This window comes from Hippoglossus hippoglossus, chromosome 13, assembly GCF_009819705.1.
Source record: "Hippoglossus hippoglossus isolate fHipHip1 chromosome 13, fHipHip1.pri, whole genome shotgun sequence".
Classification (NCBI taxonomy): domain Eukaryota; kingdom Metazoa; phylum Chordata; class Actinopteri; order Pleuronectiformes; family Pleuronectidae; genus Hippoglossus; species Hippoglossus hippoglossus.
This window is the reverse complement of record NC_047163.1, coordinates 16,453,540-16,472,905: the sequence shown is the minus strand read 5'-3', so window position 1 is coordinate 16,472,905 and position 19,366 is coordinate 16,453,540. Positions and strand designations below refer to the sequence as shown.

Here is a 19,366-nt window from a genome sequence, read left to right as displayed (position 1 = left end):
CACTGATTTGTAAAGGCAGTTCCCGCGATTTGAGGCAGCTGTTTGTGGGTAAGTACCGCTGTTTGTGACTTATTCAGGGAGATCTGAACTAGTAAAGTTTACTTACTTGTTATTGTTCCGGGCCATGGATGGTTGAGACGCTGCGTACAGTTATGGTGTCACCCCTTCACATCTCTTTTATTTGTTCTACTTTCTGTGCTCGTATGAACTGTATTTTAATAGAGCCGAATTCCCAAATAAATATTTTCTGTACTAAATATCCAGATATGTTGGTTTTAATCAGAATTTTTTTTTTTAAGGGGTTTAGTTAAACTTTAATTAACACACTTCAGACTCCTCACAGTGACACAGAACAAATAACATCATAATATTTTGTTCAAAGACAAAGAAATCCAGTCTCCATGGAAAAAGAAGTTGACTAGTCAGCACATAATGTAGATACGTGCTCGGCTACCCACACTAGGTTTCCCTACAGATCAAGGAGAACAAGGTAAAGATGTTCTTTTTTTCTTTCAAGTATTCTGTCCTCAAATTTTTTTAATAATTGTGTTTTTAAAATTAAGTAATATCACTGTTAGATATGTGTAGGCTATATTACATGTTCTGCTGTCAAAAGACTTTTGAGGACATCATTATAACTTTGCCCTGTAACAATGTGCAACAAGTGACAAGTGGACACTTCACTGCTTTACCATCTGTACGTTCTGCTATTTCCATATGTATATTTATACAGCCTATTGTGCATATCTTTATCTGATTCAATATCTGGTCTTTTTCTGCACATATGCAAATCAGATGGTTTTTTGAATGTATTGTTAGTTTCCATTTATCTGCAAAATAAGTACAAAATGTCTTTCCTTCGCAGCTTTAGGTCTCGTGGTGGAGACAATTTCAATGTGTGTTAGCCTAAAGTGTTTTATATTACAAATACTAAGTCAGTTGTACTTTCTCATCAACAGAAGAGTCTCGGGTCAAATCATGTCAAGACCGCCAAGGTGATGTAACCAGTTTCTGAAGCCAATGGGAATGGTGTGTTTTTCTGTCTAATGACCTTAATCCAGGCATCATTTTTAGATGTTGATAGAGAGTTGAGCTGTTGTTAAAACGATGTACAACAATCTGGTACACACGAATGTGGTGGGACTTGGCAGTGATGTCAATGGAACAGATGCTTAATGACTGAAACTGGAAAACTGCTTTCTTTTCAATGAGACTAAAATTTGCTGTGACTTTACTCCTCCGTCTGAAATGATAATGGTGAGACGTTAATGTATCATTAGCCAACTAATGTTTGTGCCTTGTAGACTTCAAAGATTTTTTTATATTACAGTCACTTTAACCCAGTCCTTACTATAATACCTTTGCTATCAGTGACATGTAAAACCTGCTGTTTGTGTCTGTTGTTGCAGCTCTGTGGCCCTTTTATAAGGTTCCATTATTAACATTTACCACCACTGACACAATATGCCATTACAATAGACAATGCTATAATGTAATGCTTTAAATTAGTTATTATGATCTGCATTTACACAAATTACTCAATCATAAAAAATAAAAGGCGATTATTTACACATTCTGAATGTCTATCTGTCATCAAAAGCAACATTATTTTTTATTTTTCAAGTTTTACTTGGTAACCTTGGTGGAGATGTACTTGAAATAACTAGCTAGCCAGGAAAGTATAAATAACAGTTTGCTTCAATATCCGTACATTGCACTTTATTTTAACAGGATAAGGCAGCCTGGATCAATATTGCTGTCCATGGAGTCATTGTCAGTTAACTCAATTCATATAAATACTGAAGACATGAGAATAAAACTTGGTTAAAAAGTAGTAGGTCAGTAGCTGTTTGTTTTGTACAGCGTCGTTAGTCATTTGTCTAGTATATGCACTGATGCTTTTACACCATAAAAGTTTATAACTCATAAAAAATATTTTGACAATAAGTCTATTTCAAATCTTCTTATGGATTTTAATGTATTTAACTGAGAGTCCTTGGAGAATGCCTCTGTCCCGTAGTAAGGAAAACATTTGGGCCAAAGTCAACTTGAGATAGTAATTAAAACAGTAAATGGTTTATATAGAATTGGAAAGTAAAATGTTGTGAGTCTCTCTTTGCTGTCTTGTAACACAAAAACACTGAATTCATTTATTCAGCCTAGAGAGAACATAAATATATATGGAGAGTGTGCCTAGTCCTGCCCCCCCAGAGCTAACAAACTAACGAATAAACTCTCATAAACCACTTTCTCATTGACAGCTGCCTCCAAACAGTGTGGCATCAAAGGCAGATGCCTCCAAACAGTGAGGCAACAACGGCAGGTGCCTTTAAACAGTGTGTCGCCTTGGAAACGCTTTGTTTCTCGGACAGGTAACTGCAGCAAACAAATCCAGCTCAGCAGCTTCCTCACACTGTAGGTAAGTGTTTGATATGTGTGATGTGAATTAATTAAGACAAGCCAATAACCATAAATATAATATAAGGCTTGGTTGGATCTATACCTGTGTTATGGTTTATAAACATGTGTGCAGCATACGCAGAATGTTATGGTGAAGCATGTTAAAGCCATTAAAAACAATTATTTTGTTAAGTTACCGTCTGTAAACTTGCCTGTAATTCTCTCTCACTGTCCTCCCACAGGTGAGTGAATGTTTCTCAGGTGTGACCATGTACGGAGCTCCAGTGGATTTATCTCACAAACGGATCTGCTGTCTGGGAGGTAATAAACTGTCTCCATCATATTCCTCAAGGTTTTTTCAGTCTCTTATTCAGGACTGGGCAATACAACCATATCAGTAATTATCCCAATATCATTTTCATCAATAGTAATATAACAAAAGTCCAATATATAAAGATAGATTGCTTATACATTGTGTAATAACAGTGAGGAGGTATATCACAATATTGATCAACCTCAGATTAGTAAAATGTTCTGCTGTTTATCAAATGTTTGTCTTTCTCTGTCCATAAACAAGAGTTAAAAAACGTCAAACTTCACCCAGGAGCAAAAATTAGCATTTAAACTTAAAAGAAATATGAATGTGACATTTATTGAGAGAATTATCAATATTAAACATAACACTCATATGAAATGCTTTATCTTGATATATTTTTTGGCCATATCGCCCAGCCCTACTCTCTTTAAGTTACTTTAAACTATTTTTTATTTCCTGTATTGTCACTATAAGGCTAGTAAAGCATTCCTTCTTGTATTGGCTGCTCAGGGCTGCACATTAGATTGTGCTGCATCATACTCAATCATAAATCAGACAGATTTTTTCATTATAATAAAATTTGAAGCATTTTCCCTGAATGAATGTACATCATAACCAAACAACTAATTCCTCATATTTCGGTATGTTAAGTTAATTGGACACGTTATACAATGTAAGATCGTTAAAAAACTGATCAATAAAGTTAGTTGCCCCTGAAGCAGAGTCATTAATATAATGTTGCATGTGAACAACAAAGCTATGCCTGTTTTCAATATTGACTGTATTTATTTTTTTCTTGTGGTCTCAGATACCTGGATAGAAGAACCCAGAAGTGGTCTGCGACCTTTAAAGATAAATTCAGAGAAGAAGTACAAAAGCCGCTCCCTGCGTCTTAATAATAACAACATCTCTGACCTCTGTGACCTCCAGATGTCTGTTAGCCACTTCCTGGCTGAGCCATTACAGCTGGCCTGGCTGGACCTTTCGTTCAACAGAATCACACACATAGACCATGTGAGTTCTCTGTTTCCTTCCTGTTGCTAAGCTGGCCGCAATACAGAGATGCAGTGTGCTGTGTGTGTAAAAGAATACGTGTGTGTGCATCTGCAGTATGGGTGAATATGTGTGCTTGTGTTCCAGGTTTTGTGTGAGCTGCGTGAGCTGCGTGTGCTGTATCTTCACGGTAACAGCCTTTTTGTCCTGTCGGAGGTCGACAGACTGGGAGCGCTGCCGCATCTGCTCACCATCACTCTACATGGAAATACCATAGAAGACAACCCAGTTTACAGGTGGAGTCTGAATTTCAACAAATGACCCTGAATCCAGACAACACAAAAATCCTGCTTCTGTTTTGATGTCAGACACTTTCGCAACCATTGTTTTGAGGTACTTTTTTCATATGAACATTATTGAGCATAGGGACCTCAACAGCCACAGCTGCCGGGCAGTTTGCTGAGAACTGAAAACAGACTCAAATCAGCACCTCGTGGTGTCAAACATTTCAGAGCTGTAGAGTGAGAGACTGCTCTTGTGCAAGAAGAGTGAGATTACATTGTGAGTGTGTGGCTATGTGAGACATGAATGCCTGGCGAGTATGTAGGTGCATAACATTGTAACAGGTGTTTAGATGCAGATCAAGCTCATATTACACATCCCAGTCTGCATGGCAACACTGCTCTCACCCCCAGGCACACACGCACACAGTACGAGGTATACTGCTGGTTTCCAGTGAGCTGATATCTCATGAATCAATGTAGCTTTTGAATAAGTTGTATCTCATTTGATAGTATATACGTTGCACCACTACAACAGTAATAATTACCTCGACCAAGGAGGTTATGTCTTCACCCCCGTCCCCCTTTCTTTAACATTGCGAGTCATGGTGTTTTCTGCATTTTCGTTTGTTCCTCAGAGAATATATATTTATTATATTAATTTCATGGATCTTGTGAAATCTGAATCTAGCAAATTTAATTGTGTTTCATAAGGGGAATTTTGGGCCCTGGCGGACGTATATACAATCTACTGACTGCCATTCTAGTTTTTTTTAAAGAGTTTACACGTAGAAACATCTTCAACAATCTTTCAAACTTTGAATTTTTCTGTTAAGACACATAAAAAGTACTTTAACTCTGAAGTACAAGTGTACAAATGTGTGTCTTTCTGTTTTAAGGAGTCGGGTGATTGCTGCTCTGCCTCAGTTAAAGACAATGGACTTCAGTGCCGTGACGCGGCACGACCGAGTTATGGCAAATATCTGGCATCATGGCTTCAGCCGCAGACATAGCAAGCACCCTCCGGAGTGACTGCTGGCTCAGCTCCCCTGCCGTAACCTGTGCTCCACATCCACTCTTGAAAAACCTTAAAATATTGAATATATTGTGTACATGTGACTTCGTTTTTTTCTGTTGAAATGAACAGTTGATTCAGTAGATCCTTAAATGTTGACTCTCACATGCATGTAAATGATATTGTTGCAGACATGGGTGTGGGAAGTAGAATATTTTAACATTATCTTACTATAACAAAGAATACAATATATTACAGTAAGTGACTTCAGTGCTTCACCAACTACTTCCCAGATATAGGCATATAGATGTTTAATATATACTGAACCAGAATGAGAAGCATATGGATGTCAATGTCTACTGAATAAGAATAAGAAGGGTTTATGTTGAAAGTCTTTAATGAATTCAATTAAACCCCCCCAAAAAAAAACAAATAAACAAAATTTTAAAACTTTTTGGTACTAGCCTAAGATATTACAAACATATTTCAGGTAGTATTACGCATTTGAGTAACAAACAAAACAGAAAAAAAAATAAACCCCTTGCAACAAAAAAAAAAGCTCAAATTAATTGCATGGTTGAAATAATCACAGCCTTGCAGATCATCCCTTTAGAGAGTCCAGAGCGGCTCACCATGCTCCCTGCCCACGCATACAGTCACATGCTCTCCTCCAAAGAGCAATTATACATTTAAAACACAAATAAATTAATCACAAAAAAGGGGTTCGGATTATTTTATCTGTTGCGGTACTTAGATTGTTAACGCTCCCCACACTGCTACAATGGTTAGTTTCTTAATATTATGACCAACTCACTAATATTACAATCTGCAGCAAAAAAAAAAAGCTTTGGAGGCCATAAAAGTGTTGTGTTTTAATAAAAACGTTTTTGCTATCGTCACAAGACCTCGAGCCAATCCTGACTGATGAACACTCTACAAAAAGAGGAACTTCAGGCAATCCATCATCTGGTTTTTATATTCAAATCCGAAAATTCTGTACAAAGGCATGAATGCATGATATCTGTCCCTGCATCCTCCACACAGCCACCCCTTCATCTCTGTATGTCTGCTGCTAGTAAATATGTGAAAGATTTTGCTAGACAACTGCTGAGGACAAATTACTGTCTGTAAACTTGAGAACTTGTGGCCCAAGAAAGCTCAGTCCTTTCCCCAACTCCTGTTATGTTAGCTGGTCTACCCAGCAGCCACCCTGCTTGTGTTTGCATCCTCAACCGCCACAGGACACCAGCCATGGGCCGGTCACTACACTGCTGATTACACAGTGGACCACTAATTACCAATTCAACCTGTTTCACTGCCAGTTTTTAGAAATGATAACAGTGAAATGTCAATAAAGTTACTCAGGTCCGGTTTGTTCACGGTTTCCTGTTGATGCAGTGACACCAGATTACTGTGGGAGGTTTGATCTTACCAGTGAACATCAGGACTACAGTAGTACAACCTTCGAAATTATGACATCTCAACCCCAATAGAAAAACTAATATTCTCCCTCTTTCGTTCTGATATTTTAAACACACGTCTTGCTGTGCGAGGAGAAACACTGAGGAATGGGCAGTGTGTTTGTTTCTTTTTTTTTAATCCTGGTAAATGGTTTAACTACTCGACCACTGCACTTGCACCTATTTGACTTAGATGATTCCCATTATTCCATGCCACAGAGATGAATCGTTTCTCTTGTTTCATTGGAGATTGTATGCAAGTATATACAGCAATAGCCAATGCGTTGTGCCAAAAATCCTGCAGCTCTGTCCAGGATGAATATACAGTACATTCTTCCATGCCTCTGGATAACAGTCTGGGGTATAGAGCTAGCGTTGCTTGCCTAAGTACAGGCAAGGGGAAACGAACAAAATAAAGACAATGAAACAACTATTTAAAAAGATTAGAGATGGATGAATGATTTTTTTTTCCCCACAGCTGGTTCTGACAAAGCCTTAGATACACACAGAGGCGGCCTTGCTGTAGTAAATATGAGATCACACCCCAGTGGCCTGTGACGACAATTTGTATTTGACCCATAATTAAGTATACTAATGGACAGCCACAGTGTGCCAATCCTACATCAACTCTGTCTTTGTTAGAGGCCTAGCTAAAAGAGCACAAGGACCAAGATGCTTTAATAAAAGGATGAGGATGCAGAAGTGACGCAGAGAGAGCGGGATGGGAGGAACAAAGATGCAGGCCAGAGTCGCAGAATCAGGGAATGGCAAATTGGACCACCAGTTCTTCTTTAGCATCCACTTTGATTTGAGAGATTGCACTGTAAGCATAGGCTGCGATCTTGGATACCTGCAAAGAAAGAGGAAGACGGAGTTCATGTGGAGTGTGCCAACAAAAAAAACTCAAATTCCCATCACATCTGATCGACACGATAACGGGCAGTACAAAAATAGCAGCAACAGAAGGGCATTAGATATCATTAAGATCTATTTTAAGCCACACATTAAGTCACACGCCTTCACACTAAAATGCCGCACAGCTGCACTTGTAGCACACTGTTTGCAAAGGGGTATTTTCTCTGATGATTGATTTAGCCTACAGGAATGTAACACATGTCAAGGAGCAATGCGAGCGCTGGAAGTATATGCCAACATAACTGTGGGTACAGAGTATGATTACCTGCTGAACATCTGAGTATGGCACCAGGTCACTAGCAAGCACTTGGTGGGGCTGGCTGGTGAGGGAGGGCAGAGTGAGCGCTTTCTTCTGGGACAGACTGTTGCTCAACACAGCCAGCTTCGTACTGAAAAAAAAAAAAGAAAAGTAGAAGCTTACCGGGGCTGTTGAGATGCAGTTTAGAGTTTATGTTTTAAACACAATCAAACACATCACCTCGTCTCTTAAACCAGATTGGTGTCCTGAGGCCCTGTTTAATCTGAACCCATATTATAGCCTAAACGTAGCTGTTGTGTTTGGTAGAAATCATCCAACTGCCACTAGGTGTCACTGGATCTGAGGTCAAATGTGATACCTATTTTTTTGTTTTTGTTTAATCACTTCCCTCACTAACTTCTTGAGCAGTTGGGTTGATGTGGAAGTAAAACACCATTTGCAACATTTTGTTCTTTCCAACCTTTCCAATCTTGGATATACTGTAGAGCTGTCTACTGGTACTTAAATCATCTAAAAGTCCTAAGTTGAAGTTACTTTTGATGGGATACAACACAATTCACAACTCCTAAAAGCATCTCAACAAGTTCATATAGAGCTTGATATCTTGTTAACTTAGAATTTTATGATGATATAGCTCATATTTACTTGAAGCCATCCACACCCTTGCCATATACAGGAGGGGGAAAAAACACACTGCAGAAGAGCAACAACCTTCCATAACAACTATTACCCAGCTGCCCACCCTCGTACCTGTATTGCCGAGCTTTGTCCATGTATTCATGCTGCTCCATCATGACAGAGTCAGCTGCTGAGACATCGATGATGTTCCTGACAGAGAGGAAACAATGGCAGGTTTATTAAAAGGACCAGTTGATTTACAGCTTTATTATCAGAGAACACACAGTGAATCTGGCTCATCTATGGTTGCACAAATGAGCATCTTACTGGGCCGTCTTGTGGAGGATGGATGTAAGGAGGGCCTGTTCATCTGTCCGCGCTGACGGGACAGTGGTGGTGATCCAGTCAGTCCCATTTGGGGGTTTGCTGATTGGGTTGGGGTGGGGGATCAGTGGCTTGCGTTCAGGGTCCTAGAGCATTTGACATGACATTTTAACATGTTAAAGTTAAAAAGCACATTACAGCAAAAACTGACTAATTTAGCATTACATTAAAGGTTCAGTGTTTAGAATTTAGTGACATCTAGTGGTGAAGTTGCATGTTGCAGCTGAATACGCTTCACATCACCACAGGTTCTCTGTCATGTTTGCATAATAGAGAACCTGTGATAGCCTTCAGTTGTCATAGAAACTCAAAAAGGTGTTTAGTTTGTCCAGTCTGAGCTACTTTAAAAAAAACATGGCGGCCTCCGTAGAGAGGACCTGCTCCTGATATAAATATAAAGTATTTAAATATAAAAGGGCCTATTCTAGGGTAAAGAAAACAACAATTCTTACAATTTAGATTAAACACACTAGTGAAAACATCAATAGAATTATTTTATAACAATAGATCCCTTTCACCTAAATCTGATACACTTGACCTTTAAGCATGGTAAAAAAAAAATCATGATAGTTGAGACTATCAAATTACCCAATTTAATATTTGGTGACATTACAAGGCTTATTGAACTTGTTTTACGTCAGGTTCTTCCAATCACAGAACAACATTAATAGGATCATAAAACAATGTACACAACTATTCACCCTCTCTATGTAGAACTAGGCCAGAAAAACAGCTAAAAGTAATCATACGCTAAATGGTACTGGGACTTCTAACTGAATCACTAGAACTAATCAAGTTCCCACTGATTTCAACAAACAAGTCTTGCTGAGGTAAACTGCATTTACAGACCATTATAATTGGGAATTACAGACTAGTTTGAGTGTTTGTTTCCACTGTGCTCCTGCTGTTGTTAAGATGAACTGAAAATGAGGAAACTATTCAGCATGAGGGAAACCTTGAATTGTTTCCTTACATTAAAAATAGCAAGGGATGAAGCATAGAACAACATGGCACCCTGAACATCAGTCGTTTCTGTTGTCAGTGTGCATCTTAATGTCACAACTGGGTGTTGAGTAATTTAGCAGTAGATCAGCACTTCCCTTTGCAGATCGCTTTCACAAAAAGTCATAAACTATTATGTTATTCAGATCGTGCAAAAAACAAGTTGCCATATGTATAGTTGTATTCTACACACTCAGATCTATAGCTCTTCTTCATTTTAGTTGCCAACTTCTGAAGCTGCTTAGCACAGGGCCAAACCCGAGGGCTTAGGCTAGTTAGCTAAAACTGATTTTACGGTCACATATCCTTTCAACGAAAAGTCAATTAAAAACCTCGGCACCTTCTCTAACAGTGACCTTTATGCACGAAACATATTCGATGACTAAACTAACAGCACACAGAGTGTTTCCTGGTCGGCTGTGCTGTATTTAACGGGACAGTGTTAGCCAGCTAGCAGCTAACAGCTACCTGCTCTGTGGTCTCGTTCTCGCTGCTGTAACAGCAACCCATGGCAGCGTCCGAGGGCCGAAGCGACACAAGCCCAGCTCCGCTGTTCTCCGTCAGAAACCAGCCGTGTGTTCTCCTCCTCAGGAAACATACAACTTCTCCACGGCCCGACTTTGTTCCAGCTTCATCCAGAGGTAGGAAACCCACTGTCAACAGCAGACGAGCTATCACATGACAGCGGCGGTGGTGCAACAACACAAACCGACACTTCCGGTTCTTCAGAAGCGGTGCTGGCCGTCGTCACGTGACGGGGGTGGAAATTCAAACGTGAGCGTTGGTAAGTAAATAGATTAGTGGAGTAGAGGAAGTAAATAAAGAATCTAATATGATCACGATTCGGGGGCATTTAAGAAAACTGCGAGAGTAAAAACATGGAGAGAAACCTCTGTTGAGTTGTTTTGGGAACTGGTTCAGGCCCCAAATGAAAGAATGAATACTTTCTACTGGTATTTCTGAGTTTGATACCAGTCGAGTTTATACTGACTCCAGGAAATAGCCTTCTCCCGTCTACCAAAATGTTACCAAACTTACTCTCAATTTAGTTTGCTTGAAATGGTCCCGGTGCTCTGCTCCAGAGTCAGACAGTGAACTCACCTGTTGGCCTGTTTAACCTGTTCGCATGTGTGTTATTTGGGATTTCTCCAACTTTTAATGTCCATTAGTATCAAAAATATATTTCCTCTGCTACTGTAAGGAAACACCATACAGGAGCCGGTAGAGTTTTGTTAATCTAAAAAAAAAACTCAAGTAGCATCAAACTTATAATCACATTAAGTTCAGTGAAACCACTCATAATTTCAAAAGCTTGATGTGGCTGCTTAATAATGTGGGGATGATAATGAAGCATATTATATTAATTCCACTCCATACAGATCATATTATTGTACCCTCAACTCCTGAACAACCAATACTTGACAACCAGAAAACACTGAAACTTCCCAGCTCCAAGTGACGGGTGGCAGCTGATTTCCTGGAGACTGCAGAACTGTCTCACACAACCGGTTTCATTTCCCCATTCATACAGAATTATCTGCCAGGTATATTTGTGTCTGTGTCCTGCATACAAGGATACATGTGGACAGTAAAGACAGGGACAACCAAGCAAAGAGATGATATTAACATTACGTACAAGCAAGAAAGTGAAATATAAAATACATAGTAGAAAAATACATACAGATCATAGTTAAGGGAAAATAGGGTATGGAAGTGTCCAATAAGTGCTAAGTAATTTGTACATTCATATATTTCATATCATGGACACATTATCCTCAGCCCCTCATCCATCTGTACAACACAAGTATTTGAATACAGGCTGCATAACATCTTAAAGGTCCACTGTAAAGAATTTATATAATATTGTTTCCATTAGTGCATAATCACCTAAAATAAAGAAATATTGTGTTGTCATGACCTTAAAATAAGTCCCTTATATGTTTCTACAGTAGCCCAAAGGAGACAAACCAAACACTGGCTCTTTTTACATTACCAGAAGCCACTGTAGATTTCTACTTGACTCTGGAAGGGGAAGGTGGGGCAGGGGGTATTCATCTGGTTGCAACTTCTGGACTAAATCCTAGAGACTCAACCTTCAAAGACTATAAGTGTTTTTGCTCGTAATGTGCAGGATCTCAAACCAAGTTGTGTTCAATCAAACTACTGCAAACTATTGAAAAATGCATGAATCCTGGGATCTAGGAAATGACAGTGTAAGCAATAGGAGCCAGACAGCAACTTCGGGGAAATAGGATCTAGCAAAACATTGCAAATACTTAATCAAATGCGAGCTGTCTAAATTAATGATAGGCTACGCAACTGAGCAAAAATGAATTAGACAGCAGCAGCGGAGGGGTGAGGGCAACAGGATGAGGCTTGTTGCTGCACATGTGGCAGTCTCCATTGAAAAAGATGAAAGGGTCTGTGACACCCTCCGGCTGAGGATGATGACAGAGCAGCACACACAGTGCTGCAGTTGCACTTAATTTCCATTTCATGATGTCACAATACTGACAGGTAACGTTTTTCAAAACTCAGAAACACCCTCCTATTGTCCCCGCTTGCAGAGAAAATCCTATGAATTACTTTGGACTCATTTCCTGTCAAACCTAAGCAAACTCTATAGAAATATTTCTCCCCTAATCCAACCTTAAAACTTGAAGATACTACTTATTAAAGTTATTATGATTCTACAAAGTATTTACATTTTTGCTGCCAGTACTTATTATATTATTCATATTTTGTAATAGATAAAAAATACAACACAACACTTAATTGAATCTTGTTTTAGTTATCTAATCTCATTTAATCTTATCTTATCCTGTCTTATATTATCTTTTCTTACCTCATCTCATCTCATTTTATCTTATCATATCCAGAACTAAGAACAATCTGTATTGATGTATTGCAGAAGTCAGTATATGGCCTGATGGAGACAGAGTGGCATTGTTTTCAACATGAAGAGTCTGGAACATTTGTTCATACAGACATTTGTTATGTCTGCACTCTGCCCCACACTGCACCATGTAGCACAGTTCCCAGTTTACCTAACGTGAGTGCAGAAACACAGTGTGCCCCCCCCCCCCCCCTGACTCTGCAGCGAGGTGTGGAGGCAGACGCCAGTCAGATGGGCCGGGGTGATGATGATGACTGGGAGGCGCCTGCCCTCTCATTTACCCCCCGTTTCCTCCACACCTCTTTGTTTACACCTACAGGCCGGTCGAGTCCCGGCAGACGGAGGAGCAGCTCCGCAGACCTCCCTCTTCTCTCTGCGGATCAACTAACATGAGTGTGTTGCTGCTCGGCCTCGTTGTGCTCTGCGGAGCCTCTGACACGGTGGTTCCAGTCCAGCTGGGGCCGCCGTCTCTCGGCTTCAGCTCGTCGGTGCGCTCGGTGTGCAAACCCATGCCCAGCACCCTGTCTCTGTGCCACGGGATCGGCTACAGGCACATGCGGGTCCCCAACCTGCTGGGCCACGACTCGCTGCGGGAGGCCCAGCAGCAGTCGGCGGCCTGGCTGCCGCTCGTCTCCAAGCTGTGCCACCGGGACACCAAGAAGTTCCTGTGCTCGCTGTTCGCCCCGGTGTGTCTGCCGGAGCTCGCCGGGCCCGTCAGCCCCTGCAGGGGCCTGTGCGAGGCCGTGCGCGACGGCTGCGTGCCCGTGATGAGCGCGTTCGGGTTCCCGTGGCCCGAGATGTTCAACTGCAGCCGGTTCCCGCGCGCGACCGAGCTGTGTATCCCGGCAACCGGAGAGCGCGAGGGGCGGACCGAGGAGGAGGTGAAGCACGAGGAGGCGCTGAAAGGTCAGTGATGGACGCTGGTAGTTTCTACTGACTAAAGTAGATCGTCTTGGTTGTCTATAATCGATTAATCGTTTCTGCTGACTAAAAGTAGGGCGGCAACCAGAGATCATCTCTGATTATAGTCTATAATCGATTAATCACTTGGTCTATAAACTGTCCATGATGTTAGATAAATGAATGTGAAAAACACTCATCACAGTTTCTTAAAATCAAACGTGATGTCTTGAAATAGCAAAAAATTACACAAAAGAAGCTGGAAGTATTTTGCAAATGGTTGAAATGTTTAATCAGTTATTCTAAATAGTTGCCGAATCGATTAGTCAACTAATCATCGCAGCTCTAATTCCATTTTTCATTCATCACACTACCTGAGCTGCTTCATGGCCAACTCGCCTTTCCATCAACAACACTCTCAACATCAAGTTATGTTTTAACAGTGACAATGCAGTGGGGCTAACTTAACATAACTTTTCAGATACTTTAATGTACTTGAGTATTTAGATTGTATGCCACTTTGTTTTTGAGATTTAAGATTCTACTTAAAGACAGATCATAAAACATGCATTGTGAAGGATTAAACCGGGCTGATTGGCTTGTAGCGCCTAACAAATTTGCAGTGTTGTTGGGACTCCTGTTTCTATGAGCTTCTAGCTGTACTTTTCACTTAAATAACTGTTCAAACTTTGATTAATTATACAATATTTCCCAACAAAAATGTGAGCTAAAGACTTGGGAGGGGGGGAAATGTGTACTTTTCCACTCTCTAAGAGCACCACACAATTATATTATTGCCCCTGAAGGCACTGCATATTTTTGCACAATGCACAAATTACAGTATATTAGACATCACATCATTAACCAGTACTACGTCATCCCAAACATGTCAGTGCTTATTTCTGCTGCTAAGTAGCCAGGCACCTTTTGAGATTTTCTTTTACATCCCTACTGCAGACGCTCGCATCACTCATCTAATCTCTCTTATCACTTCCCCAGGGAGTGTTATCTGTGATGCCTGTAGTCTGGCTGCTGAAGGAGAGACAGACATCCAGGAAAACTTCTGCCACAGTCCATATGGTGAGAACAAACAGATGTGGATTACAAAATAAATCCCATAGCATAATCTTCTCATGAAACAGATGATCTGATCACAGAGTTTGTTTTACAATGTGTCTGAAATCACACCTGTTAAATTGAACCCTCTCTGTCTCTGTCGCAGCATTTAAGATGCGTCTGGGCAGTGTGTCGACGGTGGGAGGGGACCGTCAGCTGGTGCCGACGGCCCGCAGCCGCATCCTGAGGTGGGCAGGGGGAGGAGCGGAGAGGGCAGAAGGGATCGGAGGCGCCATGGCACACAATGCTTTGTGGTTGCAAGAAGGAGGCACCTGTACGTGTCCTGGCTTAGATTCTTCAGGCACAAACCAAGACCAGCAGGTGGAAGAGGAACAGATGGATAAAGGACAAGCTAAAGGAGGGAAGGAGGGGAATGGGACCCCGAATGGATGGTTCCTGGCCCTGGCTCAGGCTGAGGAGGGAAGGCTGGTGCTGACTCGGCTGGTGAGGTGGACCAGAGGGGACAAGGAGTTGAAGAAGTTCATCAGAGCTCTCCTCAAACAGCCCTGTACTGAGCTGTAGGGTCAACGAGTGCCGTCCCGCCTCATGGACGTTACTTTGTTGTTGTTCGCTGCTGATAGCAACACTTGTTTTGCAATTCACAAAATCCAGAGTAGTTTGCAAAGAATAAGCGAGGAACACATCAAGAATGTAGAATGACACCAGAGCGCATAACCGAACCAAGGCCCTTAATTTCCACACCAAATCTGTCATATTTGTTTGGACTACCCTGAAACCATTAAAGCTGCATATGATCTGTGGATTACCTGACTGAATCCACATTATCTCAGCTACACACTGGTGAAAGTGAAAGGTTTCTGTCCTATTTGTTACCAGAAAAACCCAACAACCGATGAAAACACTTTTAAGTCCACTAGATCCAGATTTTTATTTGGATCTGCACCAAATTGTACTCACTCATCGATATCAGTCTCCTTTCAGACTTTAATGAGTTCTTTCTCGGCCCATGTCCCATCCGTCCACAAAGTTTGATAACAGTAAACAAACATAACCTCCTTGGCAGAGGCAATAGTTCCTAAGTAACATTAAATAAATCACTTGAGAACAGGTTTTTAGAAAACATATGTCAAAGTTCATAGACCTCTGTAAATGTGCATACGGGCTACTTCCTTGATGAATTGTCACTGATTAACTTGTGAAATTATGCCAAAAGCCACATAATCAAATAGAATGGCACTCAGTAGAGTGCAAACCTCCACCAAGGCCCAACAGACCCTTTCAATTTGAAATTGTGTGTATTTTTTCTTGTATTTTTGTGTAAATTTGTGTATATAGAAGAGACTAAATGGTTTTGAAACAAGACAGATCTCAACACATTTTCTATTCATCATGCACAAGGTGAAGCAGTGTAATTGTTACTCTTGTAATGATAGAAATAGTTTTTCTTACACTGTACTACCTATACTATCACAAAACTGTAATACTTTTATACTCAAGTTGGTTTTTCTTTGACTGTTATTGTATAATATTGTTTCACAGCAGCAGAAAGACAAGAGGGCTTTTAACAAGTGAGGATGCTGTAATCTCATGTCAAGCACTGAAAATACAGACAGGACAGGAAGTGTGATGTGAACAATAAATCATTTAAATTTGGGTTTGGTGTCTATTTTATTGTATTTTATTGTATTTTTATTTTACCTAAGATGAATCTATCACTGCTTTTACTTTTAAATTTGGTAGATTTTTCTTAATCTAAATAAGCTTTAATTAAAAAATATTGTCTGACATTAGGTATGAGTCCATAAATGTTGTTTTTCCTTTGTGTTCGAGTTGTTTTTCTTGCTCTTTCCATCATGACTCAGTAAAAGAAATTGGACTCCATGCGACCACACACAGACACACACCTGTTGATGTTTTCTTGATATATCAAGTGTCTGTTGCACGATGCCTCCCTCTGTCTCACTGTCTCTGTTTCACTGTGTCGGCTTTATTCAACTGAGGAAGCCGAATGTGAGTCTTATCGATAATAATGAAAACTGATGTTTAAGAGCGAACACTGACACCGGCTCTAACAGCTGTTATCTGTAACTAATTACTGGACATATACTGTCATGCACATGATACATAAATTATTTATACCCTCAGGTCTCTTACCTTCTCTTCCACAAACACACACACACATACTTCTCTGTCTTTCTTGCCTCAGTGCCACGCTCCTCTTTGCTAACCTCAGTGCAGCTGCTCCGCTTCCACAAGCTTCTTAGAAACCAGGTGAGTTTGCTTGTTTTTTATGGGACAACGAGAGACAGTTCATGTCGATGCAAATATATTGATGGAGCATCTGTTCTGTGTGGAGTCTTCAGTTACCTGAGGCAGAGAGAGGCAGCACGTTCACTGCAGGATCGAAGCCTGGTCGCTTCTTTATGTGCAGATCTCATCTCATGTAATTTAGACTAAGAGAACATTCCTCTCAAAATGCTTATCTTATCAATTTTGTGTCATTTCAGGTAAACATTACACTATGAATAAGACTCTCAATCTAACAATGGTCTTATACTAGCCAAAAGTATATAATTGTGTTATACAAATTATATTTCTTTATCTTGCATTAATGAAAGATTGTGGTTATAATTTTTCTGATCTAACCCAAACAAATTGGCAGATAAATTGTGGAGACACTATGGACCATGATCATGAAGAAAGGAGGATCAATGCTCTTCAAACACTGATGAGCTTTTATTATTATTACCACCTGGTCCCAGATATTTTATCAGAACAAACATTTAGGCTTTTTTCAAGTAACCATGCTGTTGCCAAAGTCAGCAAGAAGCAGGTCAGGACTGGTGACTAGTTTTGTTTTATTCATATGACACTTTCACTTCCAGTAAAACACGAAGAACCATGTTTTTTTTATCCATCAACTACTTTTTCAATATGAAGACACTGCAAAGCACGTGTATGATGAGTAGAATGACTCGGATATTTCAAAACTATATTATCTATTTATCCAATGTCAAGTTTCTACCGAGAGTGAAAGCAGAGTGGTAGCAGAGTTAAAATATAGATATTGTATAAAACACAGGCCTTCAGTGAATTAGTAGTATAACATTTTCTAAAAACAACTCTCTACCTTCTTTTTCATATTAGTGTTTTATGAATCCACTTCTGTGTGTGTGTGTGTTTCTCTCTGTGTGAGTTAGGATGGTGTCTCCTGCCATCGCTCTGGCCTTCATCCCCCTCCTGCTGACACTGCTCATCAGGTACCGGTACTACTTTGTGCTGTTCTATCGGGCCGTCCTGGTCAGGATATGGAAGGACTGTATGACTGGTCTGAGTCGAGAGGAACGAGCCTACCAGTACGTTCTTACTCATGCCACCCCCGGAGACCCCGAAAGCATCCTGGACGCCTTTGATGCCTGGTGCAGCAAGGTGGAGTTCATCAGCAACATTGGGCCTAAGAAAGGTGGATGATACAGTAGAATATTAATTTATTAAAATGTGCTTTAAAAGTCAAACTTTTGCTGATGTGGGTTTTTTGTGTGGTTCCAGGGAAGGTCCTGGACCGGCTGCTGAAGAACCAGAGTCCTTTTACCGTGCTGGAGCTGGGTGCCCACTGCGGGTACAGCACTGTGCGGATCGCCCGAGCTCTGCCCCTGGGTGCCAGGCTCTACAGCATCGAGATGGACCAGAGGAATGCCACCATCGCAGAGAAAATCGTCCGCCTGGCAGGATTTGATGACGACACAGTGAGGCAGCAGAAATATTTGACCTATTTACAGCATGTCACTGTGTATCAATGCACTCTGTGTACTGTAGGCCTTTTCACAAAAGCCTAAGACGACCTAGATACACGCCATCACCTTTACTTTTTTGTGTAATTTCATATTTAATATGGAAAGTACTACATCATTGATACATTCATGCTGTGTTCTCAAGGTGGAGCTCATTGTGAATCCATCAGATGAAGTCATCCCTCGGCTGCGGTCTGACTACGGTTTAGAACGTCTGGATTTCGTCTTCATGGACCATTGGAAGAAATCCTACTGTCCTGATCTGCAGGTCACTATCATAAATCATTTGAAAGGACATAAATTTATGAATAAAATCCCTTGCTTTTGAATATCTTCCAGTGTTACAAAATCTAAAACTCTCCATATGTCTGAATCTGACTGGCTTTAAATATTTAAAAAAATGGGCTTCCTCTCTGCCTAGTTCTCTTTTTCTTAAACAAGGGCTGGTTGGAAGGAAAACAGCCAAAAAGTTGTGTGTATACATGTTGATTATTAAAATACAGAAGATGAATATTAAAATAGATTAAAGTTCAGCGACGTAGTCAACTCCCACAGTTACATGATACTGCCTGTGTGTGTGTGTGTGTGTGTGTGTGTGTGTGTGTGTGTGTGTGTGTGTGTGTGTGTGTGTGTGTGTGTGCTACAGATGCTGGAGGGCTCTGGTCTGCTGGGGAAAGGGTCTATGATCGTGGCAGACAACGTGCTGTTTCCTGGGGCGCCGAAGTTCCTCAGACACATTCGTAAGAGCGGCCTTTATGAGTGGAAGATCCACCGGGCCATGCTGGAGTACAGCAAAGGCATCAGGGATGGCATGGCTGAGCTGGTCTACCAGGGAATCAAGTAAACGATGCAGACTGGGAAATCACACTATGACACAGATACATATTTTGGGGAGGGAAGGGATGAAGTGATGATGGTGAACCTGATGTTAAAACTGTCTTTGAGGAAAGTTACATTCACCTGAAAACTGGAGAATCGATTTTTATAGATGGTTTTCATCTGAACTCATCTCAGACAGCGCCCTCCCCTGGGTAACAAATGTAAAGAAAAGAGATGATC

General features: G+C 40.7%; 4 protein-coding genes across 5 annotated transcripts; 3 read left to right on the top strand and 1 right to left on the bottom strand.

The window, feature by feature from the left end:
- The first annotated feature begins 35 nt into the window (after positions 1-35).
- Positions 36-5,268, top strand: lrrc51 (leucine rich repeat containing 51). Its single transcript, XM_034604152.1, has 7 exons — positions 36-48; positions 960-1,029; positions 2,373-2,419; positions 2,643-2,721; positions 3,525-3,730; positions 3,857-4,005; positions 4,890-5,268. Exons 4-7 carry the CDS (start codon positions 2,670-2,672, stop codon positions 5,020-5,022), a joined length of 540 nt encoding a protein of 179 aa, XP_034460043.1. The 5' UTR covers positions 36-48; positions 960-1,029; positions 2,373-2,419; positions 2,643-2,669; the 3' UTR covers positions 5,023-5,268.
- Positions 5,269-5,384: 116 nt separating this feature from the next.
- On the bottom strand, positions 5,385-10,382 carry lamtor1 (late endosomal/lysosomal adaptor, MAPK and MTOR activator 1). The gene is made up of 5 exons (XM_034604153.1): positions 10,112-10,382; positions 8,585-8,727; positions 8,390-8,467; positions 7,646-7,769; positions 5,385-7,315 (listed from the first exon to the last, which is right to left on the bottom strand). Exons 1-5 carry the CDS (start codon positions 10,151-10,153, stop codon positions 7,223-7,225), a joined length of 480 nt encoding a protein of 159 aa, XP_034460044.1. The 5' UTR covers positions 10,154-10,382; the 3' UTR covers positions 5,385-7,222.
- A 34-nt stretch (positions 10,383-10,416) lies between these two features.
- tomt (transmembrane O-methyltransferase) lies at positions 10,417-19,249 on the top strand. Its single transcript, XM_034604150.1, has 5 exons — positions 10,417-10,427; positions 17,717-17,979; positions 18,066-18,262; positions 18,453-18,575; positions 18,954-19,249. Exons 2-5 carry the CDS (start codon positions 17,718-17,720, stop codon positions 19,149-19,151), a joined length of 780 nt encoding a protein of 259 aa, XP_034460041.1. The 5' UTR covers positions 10,417-10,427; position 17,717; the 3' UTR covers positions 19,152-19,249.
- Positions 12,560-15,457, top strand: sfrp2l (secreted frizzled-related protein 2 like). 2 transcript variants are annotated; one of them, XM_034604148.1, is made up of 4 exons: positions 12,560-13,445; positions 14,439-14,519; positions 14,662-15,086; positions 15,301-15,457. In XM_034604148.1, the coding sequence occupies exons 1-3, from the start codon at positions 12,929-12,931 to the stop codon at positions 15,075-15,077; spliced, it is 1,014 nt and encodes a 337-aa protein (XP_034460039.1). In that variant the 5' UTR covers positions 12,560-12,928; the 3' UTR covers positions 15,078-15,086; positions 15,301-15,457. The 2 variants fall into 2 exon arrangements, with proteins under 2 accessions (XP_034460039.1, XP_034460040.1); XM_034604149.1 differs by having other exon boundaries at positions 14,662-15,084; positions 15,316-15,456.
- Positions 19,250-19,366: the final 117 nt, after the last annotated feature.